This window comes from Stigmatopora argus, chromosome 4 (genome assembly GCF_051989625.1).
Source record: "Stigmatopora argus isolate UIUO_Sarg chromosome 4, RoL_Sarg_1.0, whole genome shotgun sequence".
Taxonomy (NCBI): domain Eukaryota; kingdom Metazoa; phylum Chordata; class Actinopteri; order Syngnathiformes; family Syngnathidae; genus Stigmatopora; species Stigmatopora argus.
Genome location: NC_135390.1, coordinates 18,970,341 through 18,989,975, shown reverse-complemented (window position 1 = coordinate 18,989,975; position 19,635 = coordinate 18,970,341). Strand labels below are relative to the sequence as shown.

At 41.5% G+C, this 19,635-nt stretch overlaps 1 protein-coding gene and 1 long non-coding RNA gene across 3 annotated transcripts in view; one reads left to right on the top strand and one right to left on the bottom strand.

Moving 5' to 3' along the window:
- myom3 (myomesin 3) overlaps positions 1–19,635 on the bottom strand; it is a 65,318-nt gene that overhangs the window by 6,481 nt on the left and 39,202 nt on the right. The window contains exons 15-28 of the mRNA XM_077599297.1: positions 15,936–16,119; positions 14,443–14,617; positions 14,246–14,367; positions 12,782–12,969; positions 10,984–11,110; positions 9,488–9,669; positions 8,936–9,050; positions 7,652–7,808; positions 6,436–6,542; positions 5,405–5,449; positions 5,175–5,311; positions 1,082–1,226; positions 671–730; positions 459–526 (exon numbers count right to left, since the gene is read on the bottom strand). Coding sequence (XP_077455423.1) covers positions 459–526; positions 671–730; positions 1,082–1,226; positions 5,175–5,311; positions 5,405–5,449; positions 6,436–6,542; positions 7,652–7,808; positions 8,936–9,050; positions 9,488–9,669; positions 10,984–11,110; positions 12,782–12,969; positions 14,246–14,367; positions 14,443–14,617; positions 15,936–16,119 — 1,812 coding nt within the window. The remainder of the gene's footprint in view (positions 1–458; positions 527–670; positions 731–1,081; positions 1,227–5,174; positions 5,312–5,404; positions 5,450–6,435; positions 6,543–7,651; positions 7,809–8,935; positions 9,051–9,487; positions 9,670–10,983; positions 11,111–12,781; positions 12,970–14,245; positions 14,368–14,442; positions 14,618–15,935; positions 16,120–19,635) is intronic.
- LOC144073461 (uncharacterized) overlaps positions 15,911–19,635 on the top strand; it is a 98,626-nt gene continuing 94,901 nt past the window's right edge. For both annotated transcript variants that reach the window (XR_013300085.1, XR_013300084.1), the window contains exon 1: positions 15,911–16,146. This is a non-coding gene — a long non-coding RNA (uncharacterized LOC144073461). The remainder of the gene's footprint in view (positions 16,147–19,635) is intronic.

Below are 19,635 nucleotides of genomic sequence, written 5' to 3'. Positions count from 1 at the left end.
GCTGGGAAACAGCACCCCCGTGCGCTCAAGATCAATTACTACATGTCAGGGCATAGCAGAAGACTGCTTTCAACTAGTGGATGGAAGTTGAAGTGTTGCCACCTATTATTTATTTCCACCAAAAACACGTATACAGATTAATTTTAAATTGATACGACAATTTTGCTATGTAACACGACGATAAAACTCAATCAATTTTTAAAAACACCTACTAATAACTAATAACATTTTAAGATACTGTTTTTAATCTCTTTTGGCCTGAAAATAAATACATAAACGACATGAAACCATCGAAGAACAAAAAAAAAAATGCAACGACTGCACAATTATATACGAAGAGCATTTGCGGATGACGGCTTTTAGAGATTTATATAAAAATTCCGCTTTTATCGCTGGCACTAACGAGCGCCACGACAGACAAAAACGGCGCCGTTATTTTCATTGCCGCAATTAAGTACCTTGCACTTTATGATCACTTGGCATTCCTCGTTAACGTCCCACGACAAGAAGTCCTCAAAGTACGGCCCTGGGGGGGAAAGGGGCGGGGCAAAGGATGACAACGTCCCGATGATGGATGCGCCATTCGGCGTCCAAAGGTCAGCGCAAAGCATTTGTTATCGTAATGAGGCGGCCATGTTTGAATGCGTGTTTCGTGGCATCGGAATCTCACCGCTCTTTCTCTCGTGGTCGCGTCGCTTGGTGTTCGCCAGGACCATCAGTTCGCGGAATTCTAGAGGGGAGGCACGCGGATAATTAGACAGAGGATTACCATCGCGCTCCAATTACCATATTTTCTCCCATATTGAACCAAATAATGATATTAATAAAATCAAACAAAAATATTTTCACAATTTTTCTAGGGTTGACATTTCTGTGATTATCTTTGAATGGCAATTTATGCTAATAATTTATTTCTCCCTAAATGGGAACAATCTGGAACACAAATATCATATTAAATTGCATAATCATGCCAAATAAGTATTTTTTTAGTATTTAAAGAAAAGCGTGTAATTGCAATTCCCACCCAATCACACTAATTCTTCTATCGTCGCATCATTTTCTAATGTTGCACGAGACTCACTTTCATCCACCAATACTAAAGTGAACTGATTCCTGGCGCGTCCATCTCGCAGCTGGGCCGTGTACGAGCCTTCGTCATCGTGACCCATCCGATCCATCGTCACCTCCACCAGCCCGGCGGCCTTGTCGAAGGCAATCGTGCGGCGCTGAAGACACAAACGGGGAAAAATGCGCCGTATGAACGCCGTGTCGTTCCGAGCGCCACATTATGATATATTCGCCAACTGGTGCCCGAAACAATGAAACGTGGAGAAAAACATCATTTGAGCTCATTTCCCGCGCTTTTACGTTCATTATTTTGAGAGCGCCTGGCAAGATGGTGATGGGACTTGGACGTGATGTACGGCGAGCCCGAGGGCGCTAATCAGGCAAATGGGCTTTGGCAGTTGGCAAACCTCAGTTGCGATCATTGAGCGACGCCGCGTAATCAGCGTTTCTCAAATGGAACTCTGGGATGGCGGGCAGATAATGGACCGGAATGGAAATGAGACGGGAGTACCGTCTGAGTGGCGGGTGAGAGAGACACAGAGAGGGAGAGAGAGACAGAGTTAATTAAAATACAGGAGCCATGTTGATTTCTCGTTGCATTTTGCTCGGTTGAATCGACTGATTGTGTTCAGGTCGAAGTTTTCATATTGTTGTAGGAAAGTTTTGCTTCGGAATTAACGTCTGTCTACTCATGTGTTTCTGTTCCTTGTCAAGGAGAGGAAGTGAATGGTTTGGAACAGAGATATCTAAACTTCTGTGATTTCTGCACTATAAGATGCAACTAAAAAAGCGGAATTTTCTCAAAAGCCAGCAGTGTGCCTTATATATGGATCAATAATATTGGTTGATCATTGTATGAAATTCCCTTTAGCACAGCGCCATCTACGTCATGTATGAGACAACCACTAACCACTACTTCAATTATTCACCACCACTACTACCCCCATTACTACCACCACCACCACCACCACTACCACTACCACCATTACTACCACCACACCACTACCACTACCACCATTACTACCACCACTACTACCTTCACTACCACCACCACTACCACCACCACTACTACAGCCATTACTACCACCACCACCACTACCGCCACTACCACTACCACCATTACTACCACCACTACTACCACCACCACTACTACCGCCATTACTACCACCATTACTACCACCACTACTACCTTCACTACCACCACCACTACCACCACCACTACCACCACCACTACTACCGCCATTACTACCACCACCACCACCACTACCACCATTACTACCACCACTACTACCACCACCACTACCACCACCACTACCACCGCTATTACTACCACCATTACTACCACCACTATTACCTTCACTACCACCACCACCACAGCTTTGTCTATTGTATGTATATAACACAATCCTTACCACTACTACTATTACTACTACCACCACCAATAGCCCCCCACCTCCCACAGCTACCACAACTACTACTACTACTGCACCCAATAATCTGGCGTGCCTTATATATGAAACAAACTTTAAGGTAGGCCATTCATTGAATGTGCGCCTGGGGATTCAATGTTTTTTTTGTTCCAACGGACAGTTTGACTCATGATGCAACTAACTGCAATCAACTGATTTTGTGTTTGAGACACCATACTTTTATTGTATAAAACATTGAACTAGCAAAACTGTGCCTTTCCTTTGGCGCTCCATCATCATACATCTTTAGGACCTCCCACAAACAACACGGCCCCTTTCAAATCGTAAAATCATAAATTTTCTACTTTTGCCAACAGTGCGGCCTTGAGGGAGGTCATTCCCGTCCGACTTCATTATAGACGGATCATGCAATAACAAGAATGGCTCAGCGTCTGTTTTGTGTGAGAAAACACGCGTAAAAGGTCCTTCCCGAGACCGCTGTAAATAATGTTTGTGTTACACTGCCCAACCGTGTTATTGTCATTTTCCTTTCCACCGTCCCAAAGGTAATTTCCTTCATAGAAGATAAAAAATAAATAAATAAAAATGCTCAATTGGTTCCAACTTTCCGTCCGTTTGCTTTTTTCAAATTACAGTCCGCATTGGACCCATGTGGGCGATATCTTTCTCTCACTCGCTTCTTAACAAAATATCACCCATTTTTTAAAGACCTTTATCAATTTTTGTTTGTAATTCTAAAATGGAATGATTTGAAAAGCAGATTGGGGCGCTTTGAGTTGAGCTATTTTTAGTTTTAATAGGGACTGATGGCCCATTTGGAGATGTGCTAAGAATAAAATGGAATGTAAAATAGTTGATAGTATGGATTCATTTTCAAAGTAGGAGAAAAAAATCATTTCTGCTCTTATAATTCCTTTCTTTGTACTGGTGAACATTATTTTTTTGCTAACTTAGGTGTGGCGTCGTTTTTTATCGTTTCATTTTAATAGTAGCACAGAAGATAATTCACCTTTTTAATTTGCCACCTTTAAAATTCATTTCATTACGCTGGTGAACGCAGTTTCTGTTGAATTTCAGCTGCTTTTAATTCATTTTAGAGTGCAGAATTCATGAATATTCTTGATTAAGTGGAATTTTTGCCGATAGTAGTATGCCTTTATTCTTAAAAGCAAAGGCAACACGTTGCATAAACGATCTTATTGTGAAAGATGATTGCGCAAAGTATTTTTTATATGTCAAGCACAAATTTATTAGATCTCTGATAATGGAAAAAAAAGTTTAAAAGCACTGATAATAATATTGCAATGACAGTTATGCAATCTGGCATACATACTCGCATTTGATTGGCTAAAATTGTCATTAAAATGATAAAATGTCTGCCCCAAGACCACTTCCTGCAAAAACTAAATAAAGTTTTTCTGCAAAAATGACAACAGAAAACATGAAAAAAATGGTTTCATTTCCCATTCAAATTATGAAAAATGCTATATTCAACATGGTTGTATTTTTCAAAAACTGCTAAAATATTAGCATCAATTTTAGCTAAAGAGCTCATAAAAAATGCAAAATGCTTTCACTTAGATCAGTACGTTCATTTTAGTAGTTACTACTGTTAAATTCATTTCCCAACTGCAAACAGCACATTTTTAATTAGCCATGACTTTCAATATCTAATTATATTCATAGTGGCAATGTACACCTTGCTCCCAATAACTCTACCACGTAAATATTTTTGTATTTCAAATGACTTTGTACTCATATGACATCTCTGAAAAATCCAATCAACTTTTATGATTGGTTAATTCAATGTCGTGCGGATATTACAAATTTCCTACTTGTCGGCAATATTTGCAGCCACTCAAGAGCAATTGGCATAACTTGAATCAATGCCAGTTGCCATGGCAGCCATATTAACAAGTGCCACCATGTCTCTCTCATTTATTTTGATAAAAAGTGAAACATCTGTATTGTCTCTTACCGGAGTACTGGAAATTTCTTACTACTACCACTACTACCTTCACTACCACCACCACCACTACCACCACCACTACCACCACCACCACTACCACCACTACCACCATTACCACTACCACCATTACCACCACCACCACTACCACCACCACTACTACCACCACCACTACTACCACCACCACTACTACCACCACCACTACTACCGCCATTACTACCACCATTGACCACTACTACCTTCACTACCACCACCACTACTACCGCCATTACTACCACCACCACCACTACCACCATTACTACCACCATTACTACCACCACTACTACCACCACCACTACCGCCGGCATTACTACCACCACTACTACCTTCACTACCACCACCACTACTACCCCCACCACCACTACCACCATTACTACCACCACCACCACTACCACCATTACTACCACCACTACTACCTTCACTACCACCACCACTACCACCACCACTACTACAGCCATTACTACCACCACCACTACCGCCACTACCACTACCACCATGACTACCACCACCACTACTACCGCCATTACTACCACCATTACTACCACCATTACTACCACCACTACTACCTTCACTACCACCACCACTACCACCACCACTACTACCACCATTACTACCACCAAGTCTCTCTCATTTATTTTGATAAAAAGTGAAACATCTGTATTGTCTCTTACCGGAGTACTGGAAATTTCTTGGTCATTAAACACCACACGCAGCTCGGCATCGTCGCTCAAACTCTCCGTCTGAAGCCACAGACGCACGGCGCCGGTTTCCGAGACGTCGACGTTCCAACCCGACTTGAGAGCGATCACTAGCGAAGGATGAGACGTAGCAGTTATTAAAAAAATGATCAATGCTTCAAAACTGCTCGAATTCAGTAAAAAATGTGAGCAGGCGTACGTACGTGGATTTCTGACTTGATGGCTGAGCTCTTTGAGGCGTTCAAGGTCTGCGAGAGAGTCAGAAAACCATCATTAAACTTTGATTTCATTGATCACATTTTGAAAAGTTGATGACGGACATGATGGCTTATTAGTGTCGTGACCTTGAAGATGTCGTTCTGTAAGAAGATTACACGTGTTCGATTCGCTAAAGGTGATTTTGAGTCTATATGTTCCTGAAGTTAATCAAAATGCCATAGCAACACAATACTGTATTGTCCGGACTATAAGTCACATGTTTTTTTTCATAGTTTGGCCAGGCCTGTGACTAATATACTCAATTGCGACTTGTACATTTTTTTCTCTCGGTTTTGTTTAGGCTATTGATATAGAAATTTAAATATATATATCCATTTAACTACTTTTAATTTAAAGTATGTTCGTTCTTAGTTTATGATCAAATAAAAAAAATGTCCTCCCAAAAATGCTACTTATATAGTTAGTATTTGTCTGATGCGGCTTATACGCAGGTGCGACTTATAGTCCAGAAAATATGCTATATTCCTCAACTGATATGGAAATTACGGCACCTGATTGAATAGTTAGCACGTACGCTTTACAGTTCAAAGACCGAGGGTTCGAACCCCATTGGGTTCTGAACTGCATGTTCTCCCCAGGCCCGCGTGGTTTTTTTTCCGGGTACTCCGGTTTCCTCTCACAATCCAAAAACATACATGCTAGGCTAGCTGGACAATCTAAATTATGCTAGTTATGAGTGTGAATGGTTTTGTTTGTCTACAATTCGCTGGCTACCAAATCAGGGTGTGACCTGCCTAATGCCCGTAGTTCGGGGGATAGGCTCTAGCACCCCCGTGTCCCTTGAGAAGATAAGCAGAATGCACAAATATGGAAAGTGAAGTGAGAATTTTCAAATATATAGGAGTGTGGTGGCTTGATAAAATTAATAATTTAATTGGCTGCCATTGACATCAGTTGATATGGAATGGACGGACGTCTATTGTGTCAATATAGTAATTATTTAAAGTAGGTTGACCTTCCGCAGTGAGGAGATAGCTGGACGACAAGCTGGGATCGTCCCTCATCTCCACGGTGTAGAGACCCAGATCTTCTTCAGAGGGGTCGCTGAAGGTGAGGACGGACCTGGAGGAGATAAAAATCGATCATATTTGACTCTATTTTACGGTACTCGGACGTTTGGTCGCCCGAAAGGTTATTGATAATTACCATTTAAAATTGTTGCTCAAATTCCCTAAATACAAACTGTAAATTATTATTTTGTCATACTTAATGCCCTATTAATTATTAGGCTAAAGAAAAGCTCCAAATGTCCCATCCTTTTATTGTGTTTTTTTGGAGAACTTGTTAAGGCCCTGACTGACGTCGCTTCTTAAAAGGGACAACGCATGTACATACAAACTCTTCTACACTCACACGTCAGCTCAGTGAAACTGCTCATGGCCATTGTTGGCTTTGATTGATGCGTAGACCGTGTTGTTTTACCTTGTTTGGTACTCGGACGTTTGGTCGCCGGACGTTTGGGTCCGGGCGACCAAACGTCCGGCCACCAAACGTCCGGCCACCAAACGTCCAATGACCAAACGTCCGTTCGACCAAACGTCCGTTCGACCAAACGTCCGGCGACCAAACGTCCGGTCACGCTATTTTACATACAAATCAGAAAAAGCAGACACATTTTGCATTATTTTTCACCACTGGCAGTTAGAGCGCATCTCCTTCTTCCATCATTCGGGACCACTCGGAGCGCCACGCTTGCACATTTTTGGAAATAGGCAGCGCAGAAAAGATTGAATTTGTCGTGTAATTTCACACTTGACAGGCAGACACGCACTCAAGAAATACCAGCGTTTGTGTACCAGCTTTTGAAATGTCAATTTTTCTCCACGCACCCCATTAACAAGGACTCAAATCTACATTCGGGCATTCGTGGGGGGCCCACATTAAGCGGGAATCCTCATTTTAATAGAACAGTCGCTCTATTAGCTCTGATTTTAAGGAGAACGGAAGTCATTTATCCTAATAAATTTTGTCCTTGCGAGGATGAAATCGTTTTACGACCGGAACATCGCTTTTGAGAACACGAGAAGGCACTTAAGGAGTGTGAAAAGGTCAGAGACGTCGGAAAGTTGGGTTCAGGGGGCAAAATACCACTTAGTTGTGCCTCGTGTCTTTTCCCGTCACCCCGTGTTCACACTTATAAAAAAAAAAAAAAGAGGGCGGGACACCCCCACCTGCCGTCGTTGTTGTCCGTCTGAGCTCTGGTGCCGTCGATGGGCTCGGTGTAATTTTTGTTCCAGAGCCCCCCGTTGCCGTCGACGATGCGATCGCACTCGTACGCCAAGAAGATGAAACCGTCGTCGTCGACGCCAACCTCGATGTTTTTGGTGTCTGGGGATGATAAAGGGAAGTTAGAGTTGGTTTGTTTTAAATATGATATATTTAGAGGGGAAATCAATACAGTGGTACCTCGACATACGAGCACCCCGACATACGAGCATTGCGAGATACGAGTAAAATTTCGAGCAAATAATTATCTCTGGACACGAGAAAAAAATTGAGATATGCGAAAGCCAGTTTATCATTGTAGCGCACGTCTTTTTGATGCATCTCTTTCGTGTATAACAGATATCTATGAGCACTGGGCGGAGCGTTACATTTTTTCCAGTGTTTTTTTTCCCGTCACTCAGCACGAATGCCGGAGGGATCGCTACGAGTATATATTACTTCTCATTGGCTGCTCATAAGAACATCAGGGGCACTGGCTCGCAACCCGCTCTTTGTAATGTCTCTGGTCGCAACTACATCTTTGTAATGTCTCTGCAAGCACTGGGCGGAGCATTGCATTTTTTCAGTGTTTTTTTCCCCCTTAGCTTGTTAGCTCCCGTTGGCGGAGCGATCGCTAATTCAAGACTACTTATCGTTGGCAAGTGGTCGTGCGTTATCCTATTGTGAGGACATTTGTGTGCATCATTTTCGGAATATTTTGAAGGGAATACAACAGCAAACAGCCCATCGATAGCGAACGTGAGGGTGGAGGCGGGGCAAATACAGCCAACCCGGCCGGTATCAAACTTAAATACAAAATTAGAATTAAGTTTAGTGTAAGGTTAGATTAAACTTATTGTGTGTCTGTATCGTTATCCAAGTTCATTTAAATGTGTTTATTTTATATTACGATTCACTGGTGCAAAAAAGTCTTGTATAGTTAATGAGGTCATTTTTTTCATATAGTACTTTAAAATTGATTAGAGCAGAACAGGTTGAATTTAAATAAAATAAAGTGGAGGTACTACTAGATACAAGCTTTTATTTCTTCCTACACTCTTTTCCAAAGCATTTTCTTTGGATAAATTGCTGGTCGTGGATCGTGGAGTAGAGCCACAACCGCAGCCAAAGGGATTCCCTTTTGTGCCTTATATCCATTTACCTTTTGTTCATATAAAATGAAATCATTTTTTTTTGTACAGGAGCACATCAGAGTTTCATACTGTAATAAATATTATGCGGGAGCTGACCTGGCAAGGTCAGTGCCACGACCGACTCGGATGGGAGTGATGCGGCACCCCTTCCTGCCTCATTGACAGCGGACACACGGAGACGGTAGGTTTGACCCGGTTCGAGACCCAAAACCTGCACGCCATAAAAAAAAAACATCAAACATTTAACACTCTACTGCACAGGTGTCAAAGTGGCGGCCCGGGGGCCAAATCTGGCCCGCCACAGAAACAGAAAGTTTAAAATCCCTGAATATTCAGTTTTTTATAGATCTAAAACAACATTTATTTTAGCTTTTATTAAATATATTTTTAGATTTTACAAAATGATTTTTGAACTAAAAACAGAAAAAATGAATTAAAAATTAAAATTATTGATTTAAAAGGGGGAAAATCAGGAAATTTAATACACATCTATACTCTTCATTTTAATTTGATCCTAAAACAGAAAGTCGGCACTCTTGATTTACTTTCTCGGGCCACACAAAATGATGCGGTGGGCCAGATTTGGCCCGAGGGCCGCCACTTTGACACGTGCTCTATTGTATCCACACTCATGTTTTTTTAATATACCTTATAATGCGTGTGCGTAACCGGCTCAGCATTCACAGCAGTCCATTCCTCGGATTGGTCGCCCTGGCTGATTTCCAACAAGTATCCCGTGACGGGTCCCCGGCCTTCGTAGAGCGGTGCCTCCCATCGGAGCACTAAAGAGCGGTCCCTCACCTCGCGGGCCTCCACGTCAAAGGGACAACCTGAGGAAGATTGACCGCCGAGAGGGCGCGTCCATCAATCATGGGGAAACGGACGAAACAAAATTCCGCCAGCCGCCCGATTGCGGCAGTTAATTTGCGTAATGATTTTTGGGGGCCACTTTAGAATTATTAATGTCATCAAGGGAAGCCCATTTGCCAGGATTAATGATCCGCGCTTCAAAACCGGTTCGGGCTTGAGAGCGCCTCTTTCCATTTTCAATATTAATGTCATGGGGAACTGTGTGTGTGTGTGTACATGTGTGTGTGTGTGTGTGTGTGTGTGTGTGTGCAGTTTCTATGCAATAATCATACATCTCTCAGCACACACGCTCCGAGGGCTTTTGTTTCAGTGCGGCTTTTTTCATCGCCATGGCAACGCAGAAGGACGGGCAACAAATGACCCGGCATGGGTAAATACGTCATGTGTCTTGTTATGGGTGATGAAAAATGATGTATGATATAAGGAGGGAGTTTGAATGTTTGTTTGCACAATATGAATATTGTATGGCTCAATTAATAGATATAGCTATATCATATGACTACATTTTTGAATCCTGGGGAGAAGATGGAAACTCCATAACAGTGAGGTCCGGACAAGGGATTGAACCCTCGACCATATGGCTGCGAGGCAGACATGCTAACACCTTGTGCACCATACTGCCTGCACAAAATTTATTAAAAAAAAAAAAATTATAAGGCCTCATTAAACTCACTGGCTTCATTTGACAATGCTAGACACTCAATCCATTTTGATCAGGAGGGGCCAATGGACAAATAATCAAATGTATTTTCCACTTCATTTTTTGGATCATGTTTTTTGCATCATGTTTTTTGCACCATGTTTTTTGCACCATGTTTTTTGCACCATGGTTTTTGCACCATGGTTTTTGCACCATGGTTTTTGCACCATGGTTTTTGCACCATGGTTTTTGCACCATGGTTTTTGCACCATGGTTTTTGCACCATGGTTTTTGCACCATGGTTTTTGCACCATGGTTTTTGCACCATGGTTTTGTATCATGGTTGTGTATCATGGTTGTGTATCATGGTTGTGTATCATGGTTGTGTATCATGGTTGTGTATCATGGTTTTGTATCATGTTTTTGTATCATGTTTTTCCATCATGTTTTTCCATCATGTTTTTCCATCATGTTTTTGTATCATGTTTTTGTATCATGTTTTTGTATCATGTTTTTGTATCTTTTTTGTATCATGTTTTTATATCATATTTTTGTATCATGTTTTTGTATGATTTTTTTGGTATCAATTTTTGGTATCATTTTTTTGTATCATTTTTTTGGTATTATTTCCTACCCGGCTCCGGCATAGTCCACTCCTCACACAGGAAAGGCTCACTGGCATCCGACGGCTTCCCCACGCCAACCACATTGGCAGCAAACACGCGGAACTGGTACCAAAGCCCGCTGGTCAGGTTGGAAACCTACCAAAAAAATGTGAAAAAAATCAAAAGAATCAATAAGTAAAATGTCCAAATGATGACTTCAATGGCGTCCAGCGTGTGATAAATGTTGAATCAAGCACAAGTGAGCTTGACTTGTCTTGTCTTTTGCCTGAAAAAATTTGGATTTATGGCTCCTGGGTTACACAGGAGGTTTTTTTTTTGAAGCATTTGATGCATTACTGTTGCTGAAAGCGTGTTTTCTCTTGAACCCCCAGACAGGTGCTTTGGGAAGAAAGGGGATTCAGCCTTATTGATTTGCACATTGATCTTACTATTCGCAGCCACTTAGACTTCAAGGCTCTTATCGTCTCGGCGAGACGCTTTCTCTTCGCTCACGGGGGCTAAACGATGCATTCGGGAGGGGCGGGGTAATAAAATAAATAAATAAATACTCATGACATTTAACTTTTGGAAAGGTGGTCTGATGGTGGAGTGGTTAGCACGATGGCTTCACGTTTTGGGCCTGAGGGTTTGATCCCAGGTTGAGCCCTTTAAATTGCCCTTAGCTAGGATTGGTTGTCCTTTGTGTCCCTTTGTCCTTCGATTGGCTGACCACCAATTCAGCGTGTCCACAGGCTGGTGCCAGAAATTAGCTGGGATAGGCTCCAGCACCCCCTGCGACCTTTTTGGGAGTATAAGCAGATCAGAAAATGGATGAACTTTGGAAATCAAACTCCAGTAGTAAAAAAACAGAGTGCACTTGGCGTCCACTAGGGGGTAACGAAGTGGCGTTTGAGGATTTTGACTCACTGCAATACAATACAGTACTTTTTTTTGTGTAATACAACTATACACATCTAAAAAAAAATAAGATTGACGGTTTTATTTAAATTAGAAAATAATAATCCAACCTTTAACCAATCAGAATTTGATTTGGTGACACCAAGGCCTTCTCGCAGGCGTAGGGATACGTCATCGCTTTCACCAACTATGATTGGCTAGTGATAGAGTGGACTAGCCAGAGCTAGCAAACTGTATCTGGAGCGAGCTGCACAAGCAAATATATTGCGGTGTTGATTTAATAGTGGTTTTGTCAACCCACAATGGCCGAAGGAGGAGAAGAAATAGATTTGTTTGCAGAATTACTGTCAAAGCCATTTTCAAGACGGATATTTCAAGAAAAAAAAGCTGGACATCATTAAGAAGGGTCGGACAACTCCAAAGGAAGCAAGCGGGAACGAACATTTTCAGCACTAAATCAAATAAAAACGTATGCCAGAAATACGACAGCCATAAAATAGTTTTTGCTGAAGGCGTCACTAGGAAATGCACGGACCGCCACTGTATTTGAATAAGCCTTCTAGTCCAAAAGTCAAAGTGCTTGTAAATGAACTTGATGGTCAATTCATCGTGTCAACTCTCAATTAAACAACCAAAAAGACTTTTTTGGGGGTTTAATCAAGGAGCACGTGTAATCTGTTGGAGACAGGCGCAAAGATGTACCTTCACCCAAGGTATCCATGGACACCGCTAGTTGCCTAGTGACACGGTTCGAGTGCGCCTCAGTCCAATACTTTCAAGACTTTAAGGCTAACTAGAAAATAGAGATTAGTTTAATCTGATGTAAGATTTGGCTTATAGCTTTAAAACCGTTTTTTATTTTTTTGGGGACCTAAACCTCATCGAGATTGCATCCCGGACTTCACTGACCGTGGCTCGCCTCTCTCCGTACGCCTTCACGTTGACCTCCAGCCAAGTTTCGGCGCCGGCCTCCCGCTTGTCCAAGTAGTATCCCCGCACAGGGTAGCCGCCATCGCACCGTGGGCGCCGCCAACCCAAAACCATCTCCGAGCCCGTGCACGTCAACAAGGCGATGCCCGAGGGAGACGAGGGGACGCCTGGAGGAGACGAAATAGGGAAGATGGAAAATGGCGTTCTTAAAAACGACAACTGGCATTCAAATAAGTGGTCATGTGTAATTAATTCATCTCCACGAAAGACTCACTAGGAAATGAAAACGGGGAGAATGGCAAGGAAATGAGAAACATTGAGTCATAAAAAAGGCCCTGCGGCTCTTTAATAGGCGAATCATCATCTGCCTAAAAGCACTACATCGCTACAAATTACCGTAATGCGTGCTAGTATCATTTTCGCTTTTTCAGTCGTTTTAAACAGAGTGGAAATGGCAACTTATGAGATAGTCTGCTTGTACTTGGGAGTGTTTTAATGGGTTTATCATCAAACTGGCTGGTCATCAAAATTAGTTCGTTAGTCTTTAAGGGCTGTTCCAAATATTTATTTCGATATTATTGAGTGTTTACTACTTTTTAGACAGTTTATTTATTTATTTTGTATTAAAAATTTAAGAAAGTCAAAAAATAAATAGAATATTTAGTGTTTTCTCATGATTCCATTTTTTTTAAAATTTAGTTTAACCAAATTATCAAGGAAAGAGAGACATTCCGAAAATACTTTTTTTACTATTAAGAGGCTCAAAAGGATTTGCATAATTTCTCTATAAAGCACATGTGTCAAAGTGGCGGCCCGGGGGCCAAATCTGGCCCGCCGCATCATTTTATGTGGCCCGGGAAAGTAAATCATGAGTGCCGACTTTCTGTTTTAGGATCAAATTAAAATGAAGAGTGTAGATGTATATTAAATTTCCTGATTTTCCCCCTTTTAAATTAATAATTGTAATTTTTAAATCATTTTTTTTCTGTTTTAAGTTCAAAAACCATTTTTTAAAATCTAAAAATATATTTAAAAAAAGCTAAAATAAACATTGTTTTAGATCTATAAAAAACTGAATATTCAGGGATTTTAATCCAGTTCTTTTAATCCATTTATATAAAAAAATCTAAATATTATATCTAAAACAGTCCGGCCCACATGAAATCGAATTGACGTTAACGCGGCCCGCAAACCAACCCGAGTCTGACACCCCTGTTCTACATCATGGCTAACCACAAGCATGTTTCCTCACTCTCAGCCATTGACGTCAATAGACGTCCAATCCATTTTGACCCAGTCAAAACGATTTTTTAACATCCAAAATTGTTTTGACTGGGTCAAAAATAAATTGGACGTCTATTGCCATCTAAAGCAACCCATGAGTTAAATCCCAAACAAAAGTAAGTCTTCCTAACAACAAAAATAAAACTTGAATCCACTTACAAATGGCAGCTTTAACCAGGATGGGTGCCGACTCCCCCGAATAATCGCTGTTTCCCGCTCCACTCACTGATTTGATCCTGAATACGTATTCCTTACGAGTCTGGAGGCCGTGGACCGTAAACCTGAAAAGGACAAAACAAGATCTAATTAAAAAATGTCGGCGCAATGGCCACATTTTTTTCTTTTTTTTCTGACACCTGGGATTGGTTACAGGTTTGTTGTTGATGACCTTCCAGTCTTGTTTGCCGTTTTCGCTGCAGTAGAGGTAATATCCCAGAATGCCCTCTTTGTTTTGGGGTTCCTGCCACTGAAGCGCCACCGAGGTGTCGGTGTCCCGGAAGACCGTTATGTTGGACGGTGGGGCAGGGACACCTTGAGAAAAGCACAAAAATGATTGTTTATTGAAAAAAATAGTGACTTTATTGCTCACATTGTATAGACAGCTACTCGTGTGGTTTAGTTCAGGGGTGTCAAACCATTTCCACAAAGGGCTGCAGTGGGTACAGGTTTTCATTTCAACTGAAGAGTGGTGAAAGAGTGGGTTTTCTTTTTTAACCGTATTTTCTCCACTTTTTCCATTTTTCATTTTGGCTGGGTCTGCAATGAATACTCAAGTGCGTCTTATATATGATTTATTTTCTCTCTAACCGACAGCCTGTTATGTTGTTTTTGTAGCCTATTGTTATCTGAAAAATCTGTTATGATAACAGATTCCTATTCATACCGTTATTTTTGTTTTGTTTTGGATTAAATAAAAAATTCACCCCGAAAAATGCGATTTATACTCCAGTGTGACATATTTTCCTTATAATCCGAAAAATACGTTTTTTAAGATGTACTAACTACCTGCATGTATCTGGGCTAGACTCCAGCACCCCTGAAATGGTATAACGCAGGGGGTGTCAGACTCGGGTTGGTTCGCGGGCCGCGTTAACGTCAACTTGATTTCATGTGGGCCGGACCATTTTAGATATAATATTTAGATTTTTTAAATAAATGGATTAAAAGAACTGGATTAACTGAATATTCAGTTTTTTAATAGATCTAAAACAATGTTTATTTTAGCTTTTTTAAATATATTTTTAGATTTTACAAAATGATTTTTGAACTGAAAAACACAGAAAAAAATGGATAAAAAAATGACAATTATTGATTTAAAAGGAGGAAAATCAGAAAATTTAATATACATCTATACTCTTCATTTTAATTTGATCCTAAAACAAAAAGTCGGCACTCATGATTTACTTTCCCGGGCCACACAAAATGATGCGGCGGGCCAGATTTGGCCCCCAGGCCACCACTTTGACACATGTGCTATAACGGATAACCACATGGAAAATGAATGAAAGAGGAAAACCTTTCATCAATGCGGCGTCTTCAGCAGAAACTTCATTCGTTAAACTGTCCGTGTTGGATCTGTGGGAATGAAATCCTTCACCCCCCGCGGCCTTTGGGCTATCCGTTTTAGATCCCTTGTTTAACTTTTTGGTGGGTTACTTGCTATAATATTCCAGAGTAGGCCAGAGTTGTTGCAGCTTTTCATTTCAACTAATCAAGAGGATATCTTTCCACCATGTAATCAGTTGATTGCAATCAGGTGCTCCTGGTGGAGCGATTGGACCAGAACCGACGCCCACAGCCATTCTTTGAGGAATTGTTTGTAAACCCATCCATGTGCAGGGAATCTTACTATGTGGTTTTCCCAAGCAGATCAGCTCGCTGGGCTCTGACGGCTCACTGACGCCATATTTGTTGACCGCACGGACTTGGAAGCGGTATTGCCTTCCCTTGACCAGGTCGAAGGCAGGAAACCTGGGAGAGTTGACCACCGTATCCAGACTAGCCATTTCCCAGCCGTCCTTGCCTTCCTGTGACTAAAAAAAAAGCAGCAAGCCTGAAGGGTGAGTTAAAGCATTTTGCAAGAGTTTGTGTTATTGTTCTCAATGCTGCCAATGCTGATAAGTCGGTCCAAGAGCAAACCATCGCTCATTGGTAATGGTGTTGTTATCTACTACAGGAAAGCATTTCTTGCTTTGGCAGGCGCTGAGAATGTCACCTGTAGGTAGGCTGGAAAGTGAGATGGAGTTGAAATTGAATTGGCTACTATGTTGCAATTCAAGCATGTAAATGCAAAGTCATTGGGAAGAGGGAATTTGCTGATATGGTTTGTATTTGTCATTGAAATATGCTCAGACAATCCTTTTTTTTCCTCATTAAAAGCCTACACAAAATAAACAATAATAATACAAAATAATAAGTAAATAATCAATAAGTATTCAATAAATAAGTAGTCACATAATAAGTGTGATAATAAAAGTAACATAAGTAGTGGCAAAAGTAGTAACGTAATAAGTAGTCGCATTAGTAAAATAAGAAGTCGAATTAGTAAAATAAGAGGTCGCCTAACTAGTCAAATAAGAGGTCGCCTAACTAGTCAAATAAGAGGTCGCCTAACTAGTCAAATAAGAGGTCGCCTAACTAGTCAAATAAGAGGTCGCCTAACTAGTCATATAAGAGGTCGCCTAACTAGTCATATAAGAGGTCGCCTAACTAGTCAAATAAGAGGTCGCCTAACTAGTCAAATAAGAGGTCGCCTTACTAGTCAAATAAGAGGTCGCCTAACTAGTCAAATAAGAGGTCGCCTAACTAGTCAAATAAGAGGTCGCCTAACTAGTCAAATAAGAGGTCGCCTAACTAGTCAAATAAGAGGTCGCCTAACTAGTCAAATAAGAGGTCGCCTAACTAGTCAAATAAGAGGTCGCCTAACTAGTCAAATAAGAGGTCGCCTAACTAGTCAAATAAGAGGTCGCCTAACTAGTCAAATAAGAGGTCGCCTAACTAGTCAAATAAGAGGTCGCCTAACTAGTCAAATAAGAGGTCGCCTAACTAGTCAAATAAGAGGTCGCCTAACTAGTCAAATAAGAGGTCGCCTAACTAGTCAAATAAGAGGTCGCCTAACTAGTCAAATAAGAGGTCGCCTAACTAGTCAAATAAGAGGTCACCTAACTAGTCAAATAAGAGGTCGCCTAACTAGTCAAATAAGAGGTCGCCTAACTAGTCAAATAAGAGGTCGCCTAACTAGTCAAATAAGAGGTCGCCTAACTAGTCAAATAAGAGGTCGCCTAACTAGTCAAATAAGAGGTCGCCTAACTAGTCAAATAAGAGGTCGCCTAACTAGTCAAATAAGAGGTCGCCTAACTAGTCAAATAAGAGGTCGCCTAACTAGTCAAATAAGAGGTCGCCTAACTAGTCAAATAAGAGGTCGCCTAACTAGTCAAATAAGAGGTCGCCTAACTAGTCAAATAAGAGGTCGCCTAACTAGTCAAATAAGAGGTCGCCTAACTAGTCAAATAAGAGGTCGCCTAACTAGTCAAATAAGAGGTCGCCTAACTAGTCAAATAAGAGGTCGCCTAACTAGTCAAATAAGAGGTCGCCTAACTAGTCAAATAAGAGGTCGCCTAACTAGTCAAATAAGAGGTCGCCTAACTAGTCAAATAAGAGGTCGCCTAACTAGTCAAATAAGAGGTCGCCTAACTAGTCAAATAAGAGGTCGCCTAACTAGTCAAATAAGAGGTCGCCTAACTAGTCAAATAAGAGGTCGCCTAACTAGTCAAATAAGAGGTCGCCTAACTAGTCAAATAAGAGGTCGCCTAACTAGTCAAATAAGAGGTCGCCTAACTAGTCAAATAAGAGGTCGCCTAACTAGTCAAATAAGAGGTCGCCTAAGATGGTAAAATAAGAGGTCGCATCACTAGTAAAATAAGAGGTTAACTAGTAAAATAATGAGAAGTCGCAGAACTAGTCACGTGATAGGTAGTCACATAATAAGTAGACTACAACATAATAGTAATAAGTCAACAAAATAATGTAGTCAACTTGAGTAGTCAACAACATAAGTAGTCAATTTGAATAAGTGATCATTCATTTACAATTCATATAATTCATTCATTTTCCCAACCGCTTATGCTCACAAGGGTCGATGGGGGTGCTTGAGCCTATCCCAGACAACTATGCGCACCAGGCAGGGGACCCCCTGAATTGGTGGCCAGTCAATCGCAGGGCACAACGAGACAAACGACAACCATTCATGCTTGCACTCATACCTAGGGGAAATTTAGAGTTTTCAAGGAATTTAGCCTAGCATTTTTTTCGGCGGGGATGTGGGAGGAAAACAGAGTACTTGGAGAAAACCCACGCAAGCCTACGGAGAAGAAATACAAAAAAAAAACTACATTGGAAGCACTCTAGTTAGCTTTGATGTGTTAAAAAGTTGACGACACATTGTCTTTTTACCGCACTTTGCTAGCCAGAAAAGGCCGTCAAAGGCACGAGCGATTATCCAAAGCTTGCTCAAGGGCGACAGATACATTTAAATGCGGCCTTCATTAAATAAGTGGACGTCAAGTGGCAAACTTTTTTGTATTGCGCGCTTGCCTTTGACAGCTCAGACAGTTTTATTACCCCGGTAACAAATATCAGTCCAATAAAAATGATATATCCCGCGGCATGTTCCTGATGATGGAGTTGGAAAAATTCAGGGCTTCTCAGCTTGATATTGCAAAGCCTGGGGGGCCTTGATTGCTGAAAAGAATGGGTGGTCACAAGGTGAAAGAATTTGTCTTTTTTCTTTTGGAGCATGGGCTTGAACTTTTGACAATTCGCTGAGAAAAGAAAAAAGTAGTGCGATTGCTTCCAGAGAGGATGTGACTGGAGTGCGGACCTTAAACTGCACCCAACCTTGAAATCATGGATGTGCAAGCCTGTCTTTGCATGTGTGTGTGTTCTCTTGCACCTGTCTTGTTAGATTAGAGCGGCGGGGAGGATGCCTTGGCTTTTAATCTGCCACGTTACAGAGGCTGGCCGTCCAAAATCAACAATGGCGCCATGTTGAAACAACTGTTGTAGTCGTAGGGATGTCTCCATCGCATATTTTTTGCATGTGAGCCTCCTGATTTTGTGGGTGTGCCCAAACCAAGTCCCGTACTTACTTGATTTTAGTTACCGTATTTTCACAACTATAATGCGCACATAAAAGTCTTAAATTTTCTTCAAAATAGACAGGGTGCCTTATAATCCAGTGCGCCTGGTACACGGTCGATTGGTCGCCGGTCGATTGGTCGCCGGTCTTTTGGTCGCTGGTCTTTTGGTCGCCGGTCTTTAGGTTGGCCGGAAGTTTGGTCGTCGGTCTTTGGGTCGTCGGTCTTTGGGTCGTCGGTCTTTGGGTCGTCGGTCTTTGGGTCGTCGGTCTTTGGGTCGTCGGTCTTTGGGTCGTCGGTCTTTTTTGTCGCCGGTCTTTTTTGTCGCCGGTCTTTTTTGTCGCCGGTCTTTTTTGTCGCCGGTCTTTTTTGTCGCCTGATCGGCTGCTGCCACCTACTGTCAATTTAATAAAA